The sequence below is a fragment of the Sinohyriopsis cumingii genome, chromosome 1, assembly GCF_028554795.1.
Source record: "Sinohyriopsis cumingii isolate HCF-2022 chromosome 1, ASM2855479v2, whole genome shotgun sequence".
NCBI lineage: Eukaryota > Metazoa > Mollusca > Bivalvia > Unionida > Unionidae > Sinohyriopsis > Sinohyriopsis cumingii.
Window position 1 is genome coordinate 166,918,852 of NC_142961.1, and position 10,173 is coordinate 166,929,024.

Genomic DNA, 10,173 nt, shown 5'->3' on the forward strand with positions numbered 1-10,173 from the left:
TAATTGTTTTTTCTATCCCATCTGCATGGTCGGTTGCTGATTACATATATCAATGTAAAAGGAGACATTTCCCATGTACTTGATAGATCATTGTGATTTTTTTTTGTTACTTTGTATTTATTTGTATTGAGTTTTGATGCAATGCCTTCAGTGTATCATGCAGTGAATACACTACAACAGCAATTACCCCCAATCAGAACTGAATGTAACATATTTTACTGAGTGACACACTGAAAGTATAGCCCCAAATTCAAACCAAGCAGAAAATATACAAAGCAACATTCAAGTCAAAATGGTTATTAATTGATCAGTAAAGTATTTAAATCATACATGAGCAAGTCTGGAATGTCTCCCTTATGTTGATGTTTGTTATAAGTAGCTGAACATGCTTATAGGACAAATTGATTAGCATGGAATTGGGAGGGGGGCAGATTTCAAACCACTTGAGTTAGCTTGTGTTAATTTGTAAAAGGTGAGTGGGTGTTGTCAAATTTTTATTTGTCTAATCTGATATAAATAGGTGCATATGTCTGCCACAGCTATCTCAGATGCATTCTCACCATAGAGAATAAAAAGGAAAACAAAAATTATTGTTGACTGCCAAAGACTCAAGCAACTTGTATAGGGTAAGTATCATTCTGAATTCATTCTTCACCACTAGCATAGATATAGAAGCATTGGTATACTGAATGCTTCATTCTTTATAAATACTGATATAAGCAGTCTTACTAATTTAGACATGGCAGTGCACCACAAACTTTTTATTACAAAGAACTAAAACTAAATAAATAAAACAACAATGCCATATATAAATCATGTAGCAAATATATCACATAGATTTTGATACAATATATGTTTTAATACAAACAATAAAAATATTCATTACTATTTCAAGTTTACTGAAAATGCACCTATGTCATTAGCATTTTCAGATGCTAGTATTACAGTGTAAACCCAACTGTACCTGTGTAGAAAAATGAAAAAGAGATACAGGAATAAAAGTTTATTTGATCATGAACTGCATACAAAATAGAATTAATATCATGACAAATTTAAAATTCATAGATTTAAATAAATGAATACAATAATAATTACATACTTGAAATATGTCATTTATTATTTCTTATTTCTAAAACTTGGGAAAGGCACATAGCTCCCATTTCCCTGGCATGCTATAGCCAAATAATATCTTAAAGGTACATAGCTCCCATTTCCCTGGCATGCTATAGCCAATTAACATCTTAAAGGTACATAGCTCCCATTTCCCTGGCATGCTATAGCCAAATAATGTCTTAAAGGCACATAGCTCCCATTTCCCTGGCATGCTATAGCCAAATAATGTCTTAAAGGCACATAGCTCCCATTTCCCTGGCATGCTATAGCCAAATAATGTCTTAAAGATACATAGCTCCCATTTCCCTGGCATTCTATAGCCAAATATTGTTTTAAAAGTAGTTAAAACCAACAAAAACCCAAATCTATATGGCAACCATGAAAGAAACAAGAAATGTAACAATCAAAAGTACCAAAGCTCAACACTCCTTTCACTAGACTCCAGTAATCTTGGCACTTTTCAACTAAAGATATTTTTCTGTGATCTTTACATCTGAACTTTTAATCCTTTAAACATTTGATATTTTAACTTCTAATTAGCACTATAAAACGAGAAGTGTGCTGACAAATTGTGAAACCACCAACCCACCCACCCACCCATCTATCTACATACCTAACAACCTAATGAGATGGGGCATAAAGGATATAAATGAGTACAACAGAACATTCTTATCTATCTTATAAATGTAGATATAATAAGTTTGTAAGAAACTGAATAACTTTCTCTTTATATCAATTTTGTCAAGACAATGGTCTTAAAATCTGCTTGAAAAGTTATTATCAATGTCCACACCTGGAAACCAAACATTACTGGGTGAAAATGACAGGTTTTAAGTAACCTTGGAGCGACAACGCAGAGAAAATACTTTATGCAGCAATAATTACCTAATTAGGAAACTACTCCTCATAAGACCTGACATCAAAAGTATACAGCAAGCTTTCCATTTGCCTAATTTCAATGTTCATTCACATGTACAATGCACAGTGATCCTGCTCACGGCAACATATCTTAATATACAATAAATAGCCAATAATATGGAAATTTTTATATTGAATAAACATAGTGTTCAAGCATGGATAAATCATTGTAATCATTAATACAAATAATTAGCTTGTGTTACTAAAGCATAAAACGTAAATCACAGCAACCTTAAGTTTCAAGCATGTAGAAGTAGCAAAGTGGACAAGTGGTCTAAAATACTCACTGTTACAGATCACTGCCATCTCACCTCTGTTTGCATGGGTTCGAGTCTCAGGCTCGACTAACGTGCAGCCACATGAGGTGAATGTGTGTGTGCATATATATATATATATATATATATATATATATATATATATATATATATATATATATGCATGCATTCATGTATGACAGATGCAAATTATGACATGCCATTGTTTCCAAATGTGCTGCTTATAGCAGTGAACTATCTGTGAGGCAGGATTTATAAGATTAACATACACTGTGAGTAAACATTTTTAAGACTCACATACAATACACTGTAAGGTACCATTTTTAAAACTGACATATAATACACTGTTAGGCAGCATTTATAAGACTGATATACACTGTTAGGTAGCATTTATAAGAATGACATACACTGTTAGGTAGCATTTATAAGACTTACACTGAGGTAGCATTTATAAGACTAACATACACTGAGGTAGCATTTATATGACTGACATGCTCTAAGACAGCACCGTAATTAATAAAAATCTGAATTCCTTGGACACAAATATTGAAGGTACAAATAGTCTTGGATGAATAATTTAAGTATGAACGGTCCTGGAACCATATCTGTCAATGTAAAAAACTATATTTGTCAATGTCAAGAACCAATTTGTCAATGTCAATGATGTTCAATAATGACAGCTATGTTCAATAATGACAGCTAATGATAATAATCCAGGTGGTTAAGTTAAGCTCTTTTTTCAACATATGGTGATATAGAATTCCTCATAAATACACACACATATCAAGTTTCATGACTCTAACAACAGTGTCTGACAAACCATCCTAAACAAAAAAGAAATACTGGCAATTACTGAATTGAAAAGTAGGTGAATGTGGCTTACATTAGAATTTTAAGTTAGTGTAGTGCTCCACACAATGTATATATACAATATGTTTTAAGCACAAGTGCCAAGAAAGTGATATTAACATAAAAGATGTATATTTTGGCTGCAAACAAAGATAATACCAATGAAAGTTATGTTGTCTGACAAATAAAATAAACCTCCAACCCTTTTGTGCAGTTGAGCTACAAATGCAAAAATTGTTCTGTTGAAGGTTAACATGAGCTCCTATTCTTTTAAAATTAAAGTGACTTTGTGGCTCTACCAATGAAAAATGGTGAATTTTGTTTGTGCAATAACATACATTAGAGCCAAAACAACAAACTGGATGAATAGATAGGAAAAATGAAGACAATACCAGCGTAAAATACAACTGTATTATCATGTGGAATATTTTGTCCATCTTTGTGTCATAAAATCAATAGAAATCCATAATGCTTAACATTTAAAATCCATTTATATCAGAAATTCATTAATTCTATTAAAAGTCACTAAATGGTATAAAACAGCAGCCCTGAATGATCCAATTCACAATATCCCGAGATATGCTAATTCCACACATCTAACAAATAAACATTAAGAATCAAGTCCACACTTTTGTGTTTCACAGTAGCCTATAAATGTTATTGTCTAATGTAATCTGGTACAAAGCCAGACCTGCCAACCCTAACAAGATTGTCTCAGTAAGGAAGCAGATTTTTTTTCCTGTACATATGACCAGTTTTCCATAGGTGTAACAAAATATCATGTACTGATATTGTCAAGTTGGAAAATGTGTATTTCAAAAGCTCAGTATTCCAAACCACAGGGACTTGTATCATTGCTTACAATTTACCTGTCATACATGTACTAATATAATAAATACACATGTATGACTGATAGTTATATTGTAAGCAACTATATGAGCCCTTGTGTTCCAAACTGAAACATCGATGGTAGGCATTATGTTCATCTTAAAAGTTTGTAAAGTACACATACACCTTCAGTTTCTAACCATATGCAGCTCAATGGCTTGTTGCTATCTCTCAACTTAACGTAATTCTTGGAATTTTTTCCTTCATTTCACATGACAGCAATCATAGTTCCTGTCATGTGACATACTCATATTAACACATGATGTCCAATAAATGTAATTGTGTCCTTTCTTGCTTTATATTTAGAACAATCTGAATATTCCTTTTTATTCTTCTGTACTGATTAATTAAAACTTTTTTAAGAGGCTTATTTTTTTTTATTTTTTTGTTTTTAATACGTATCGGTAGCTGACACCATTTAAAATTTTTTTTATTATGATCAACAATTTGATCATGATGACACTTCGCATGGAAAAATATGTGCAGTTTAAAGTGTCAGAGGTACTACTTCAAAGTTAGTCTTGTTCTCCGACTAATGCCACTAAAGCTAACGTGAAACCTGGACCCAAATCAAACAAGGACAAACCAATTGGCCGTGGTAGTATGGGCTCTGTAACGTGTAGGCAGGCAATAGTTGTCTTATCTTGCATAAAGAGGTCCTAGGTTCAATACCAAGCAGAAACCCAGTATGGAGCGAATTACTGAAATTGCTAGTTTAGTGCTGGGGTGTCAATATCTGTAGTAATATTTGTAGTAACCGATGTCCCTAGATTTGTCAAACATAGTGATTTTAATATACATCCTCGTATAATAATATATATATAAGTATATAGTCTTAAGAGTAATTCTCCTTAGGCCAGTGCTTGGAGTAATGCTGCATTACTCCTTTATATAAATAAAAAACAAATACATGGATAAACACCTTCTGTGATACATGAAGTTCCTGTAAAGGAACAGGTATTTACGTTTTATCTGATTTTATTGACAGTATTTTATCACAGATGAAAGAAATCAATCTACCCAGTCATTTTCTCTTGTTCTGATCTTGCTCCTTTCTTTCTACCTCTAAAGCAGTTCACTATCACAAGTTGCTATGTAAATTTTCCTTATAAAATGAGGAAGAAAGCTGTGTCCTAAAATGATCCAGAATACTCTTCCATGCATCTTCTTGTGCATCTGCATGTGGTTTAGGCTTGCCTCCCCAAAGGAAATATTGACCTGAAATAATAATAATAATAATAATAATAATAATAATAATAATAATAATGACTGTTATTATTATTACTACAGTAAAACCTTCCTAATCTGGTCACTATTGGGACCAAAATTCTGGCCATTTTATAGAAGTTATCAGTATAAAGAGGTACTCTATATACTTGCTTTCAAGTTTAGTCCAACTGCAAACTGCGTAAACCCAGATCTGCCATCACATAATGTCTGGCAGATCTGGGTCAATGTAGTTTGTTAGGACTAATAAGTGGAATGAACAACACAGACCCTGATCTGTCAGTATATATGCTACCATTAGAACAGTCTCAATATGACATAAATATCTGGCCTGTTTTTATAGAAAGCCAGGTTAAAGATAGGTCAGCTGAGACACATTTCACTCTACTAAAATGACTACTACTTCTACAACCACTATTACTACTACAGTGAACCCCTATAATACCATGATGATCAGGGTCCACAGAGTTCTATCATGCTTTATAACATGTCGTGCAATTGTGTGACAAGTCTGTTACGTAAACAAAATTATGCACGCACCTATCTTAGACTCTACCTACAGGTGGCTGCAATATAAGGATAGTTTCCAAGCTTGTGCTGCAATGACACAGCTACCATCTTAAATCAATGCATATTAAACAACAAATTGTGAGCATACAGTGACTGCATATTTGGAGCAATTAGTTGTGTGTGTGTGCGTGTGTTAAACAGATAATATGATTAACTGGTCAACTGATAGCATGATGATTATCTGGCAAAGCAACTAAGTCACATGCATATAAAGGTGGCTTCATTCTTTTTGCTTTTATCAAGCTCTGCCCAATAATTTCGACAGTCTTAAGCTATGAGACTTACAGATTAGCAGTTACTTAATGATGCAGGTAAATTAACTGATTTAAAAATTTAGGAAAGAAACACTTTTTCTGACTACTCTATTGTTTTGCGCTTGATTGTGTATTCCAGTTGACTGAGCAAACATCTGCTGGCTTGTGTTTACCATGGCAACACTGGATGCAATGAAAATGAACATAAAGATTTAACAGTTTTTAAATTGATGGTAGAGTAATAATAAGATTAATAACTAGAAGGTTTTAAAGAGCTGATGTCTTTCTAAAAAAGTCTAAGATAAAAGTGCAGTGATTGACTACTGACACAAATGATTGATTGATTATATTTTTTACAGTACACCAGCACTGTTAGGCTATTTGGCACCATACAAAAGGTTATTCTAGGATTATTGAAAAGTGGTAAAAGGTTTTGTATTGACCAGCAATATAAAACCAAAGAGTTGAAGGTAAAACATCAAGATGGTAATGGTAATTAAAAAAAAGCTTCCCAATCAATCGGGGAATGTAAATGGTGTATGTTAATGATGCCAGATGAAAAGGTATTGAAAATAAGAAACGGTATATACATTACATAAAACTGCTCAAGATGATGGCATAAAAGTTACAGTTTACAATAAATGTTTACTTCTTTCAAGAATTCTATAATAAAAGTCACGTCCACTGTATCAAAAAGTTCCTTCTTCATGTCATGCACACTGTAGTACTGATTGCGCATAGGTTGCAGGTCAAAACACTATCATAAAGTGCTTAACAGTGATGGTTCATTGCAAGAAACACACTATGGTGGGTCTTCACCTTTTAGTATGTGAGAGTGGGTTATATGCATATGACCAATTCAAATTCTTGCAATGACTACCTCCTCCCTATGGATGATTCTGTAGGAAGGAGTTCATTCTCCCAGGGTTGGTTTGATGACATGAAGTTCATTATTCACTGCATCATTCCACAATGCCTGCCACTTCTGATGTAAAGACTTTTTTGATACTAGGTTTAAAATCAGTATACAGTATTTTAAAATCAGATGGTTCAAGGGATAGGGCCATTTTAGCAGTGCAATCTGCCTTTTCATTACCTTTAATACCAATGTGGCTAGGTTGTTGTTGTTGTTGTAGGGTTTAACACCATTTTTCAGCACACGATAGGCTATACATGGCGGCCAGTAATAATGGTGGAGGAAGAACCCAGGAAAACCCCGGAAAGAACCACCGACCCACGAGAAGCTAATGGCAAGCCTTCTCACATACCCAAATTGGCTGAATCCGAGATTCGAACCCATGCAGACAGAGGTGAGATGGCAGTGATCCGTAACGGAGAGCACTTTAGACCACTCGGCCACTCAGGGCCCCCCAATATGGCTAGGTAACCAACAGTATCCTATATTGTGGAAGGTACTCAGCTCAGTATGTTTGACGAGAATATTGGTTAATAATGGCTTCTCAAGTTTTCTATTGTGTAGTGACTGAAGTAATGATAATGAGTCGAAGAAGACGATGCTATTTAAAATATGTTTATTTTTTATATATTGCACAGCAAGGTCTATTGCTCTGATATTGGTGGAAAAAATTGATGTACCATTTGGTAACAGAACTTCTGTTCTGTGTTTTCCACTAACGAAGGCTGCAGCCACCTTTTCCTCATCCTTTGATCCATCAGTATCAATTATTTTGTAGTTTTCAAATTTGGTTAGGGGTTCATGATAAGAGTTCTGGAAGATGGAAGGGTTTGTCTCAGATTTTTTTCCACCATGAAGCATAAAAAGTACTTTTGGCTGTTTAAGTAGCCAGGGAGGTGTTTCAGAAATGAATGTTTTCTGAATTTTAGAAAGATCAATTTTGGTACTGTCAAGGCTGGATATTCTAATGCCAGAGGAAGGAATGGCATTTGGTTTAATTTCATACAAGGTTTTGTATTTGGGTTGAAAAACAGCCGAAAAAGTAGGGTTCAGAGGGTTTGTTCTTAATTTGAGAGCATACTGTGCAGAAAGCATTTCTCTACAATGTGATAAAGGTGATTCATTCACTTCAGCGATAAGGCTTTCACCTGGGGATGCCTTAAATGCTCCCAGAGTGAGTCTTATTCCTTGATGATGAATTGGATCAAGCATCTTTGAGTATGACTTCCTAGCTGAACCATAAACAATGCAACCATAGTCCAGATTGGAGCAAATAAATGTTCTATATATATTGAAGATGACTTTTCTATCAGCACCCCAGTCAGTGTATATTACTACTTTAAGTAGATCTATAGATTTCAAGCACTTAGCTTTCAAGTTCCTTAGGTGTGGAATAAAAGTAAGTTTTCTGTCGAAGATAATACTTAAAAACTTTGTTTCCTCAACAATTGGAATAGATGTTCCATCCAGCGAGAGTTTAGGTTCATCATGATGTCTTCGTAACTGACAGAAATGCATACATACCATTTTGGATTTCAAGAATTTGAAACTGTTAGTATTGGCCCAATTCTGAATCTTGTTTATATTTTGTTGTAGTTGTCTTTCAATTGTATACATGTGCTTTGATCGATAACAAATTAGAAAATCATCAACATATAAGGAGCAATCCACACCAGGAGCCAAACACTTGGTGATGCTTCTGATTTTGATGTTGAAAAGCATCACAGATAAAATACTACCCTGGGGCACACCCATCTCTTGCTCAAGCATATCTGAGAGGGTGGAGCCCACTCGTACCTTGAATTCTTTTTTTCAATGCTTCTTGGTGTTTTCTAATGACTTCCTTACATTCCTTAGTGACCCAAGGTTTTGGGGTTCTTTTACAGTTTGGTGAGGATTTGGGAATGGATTCTTCTGCAATCTCAATTAAAACAGCAGTAAAATGCTGAATAGGGTCATCAATGTTGAAAACCTTTATCATGATTCAGCTTAGTTTTACAGAGTGTTTCAAACGTGGCCCAGTTGGCCTTCTTTATATTCCATTGTGGAATTGCAACATCAGTTGTAGAGTTAATATTTTCAAGGGAGATTGGAAAGTGATCTCTGCTGTGAAGGTCATCAGCACCCTTCCATTCATAGTCCAAAAGCAGCGATGGGGAACAAATTGTCAAATCGATACACATATGTACCCATTCCTGGGTGTAAATATGTCGGTGATTTGGTATTATATAGACACAAATCGTGTCAAAAATGAAGTTTTCTACTTTGTGGCCTCAGTCACGTATGTGATTTGATTCCCATAAAATGTAATGGGCATTAAAATCCCTGATTAAAACAAATGGTGCAGGAAGTTGTTGAACAAGATTGTCTAATTCGTTTGGTACTAGGTTGGTGTTTGGTGGTAAGTAAATAGAGCAAAAGGTAATCACTTGATGTAGAGTGACACTTACAGCAATGGCTTGAAACTTTGTGTTTAAAGGGATGATGCTATGAGGGGCTCTATTGTTCACAACAAAAGAAACTCCTCCTAAGGCCGTGTCACCATTTTTAGAGTAGGTGTTAAAGAGGGAATAGTTTTTACGTGTGATGTTGTCCGTATCTTTCAAGAATGTTTCCTGCAGGCATAGTACTGCAGCATCATGTTCAATTAGGAGCAGAAGAAGATCAATGTAATTGGTTTTAAGTCCTTGACAGTTCCATTGTACGATCTTGTTCTTCATTATAAGTTTAAAGTAGAGATTATGTAGCTAGGTTAGACCTTTTGCAAGGGCACTCCAGGTGGTTATTTTTCTGGAGGAAGTATCGGGTTAAATGTTTTGGTTGTAGGTTTTGAGCCACCCTGAAATCATGGAGCAGTTTCTTCTGCTTCCATGTCCTCAAAATCACCAAACCTACTGTGTAGCTTAATGGGGTCATCAGACCCCTTTTGCTGCCTGTTTGTTTGTTGCTTATTTTTCTTTCTTGGAGATTTAGGTAATGGGGGGTTGTTGAAAGTTGTCTGTGTGGAGACTGTGTTTCATTGTGCCTTGTAGTGTGGAATGTTAGTAGTTGATGTTATATCAGGTAGATCAGTTTGAGTTGTCCATCCTTGGTTGTCTTTGGACTGGTTTTTAAAACAGTTGAGAAGGTTGGTACATGTAGATAGGTTCGAGATTCAACTATC

The 10,173-nt window shown here is 34.8% G+C and overlaps 1 protein-coding gene across 2 annotated transcripts in view; it reads right to left on the reverse strand.

Moving 5' to 3' along the window:
* Window positions 1-988: 988 nt before the first annotated feature.
* Window positions 989-10,173, reverse strand: part of LOC149808329 (acyl-coenzyme A amino acid N-acyltransferase 1-like) — a 38,583-nt gene continuing 29,398 nt past the window's right edge. For both annotated transcript variants that reach the window (XM_089975880.1, XM_089975881.1), the window contains exon 9: window positions 989-5,261. In XM_089975880.1, coding sequence (XP_089832006.1) covers window positions 5,125-5,261 — 137 coding nt within the window. In that variant the 3' untranslated portion in view covers window positions 989-5,124. The remainder of the gene's footprint in view (window positions 5,262-10,173) is intronic.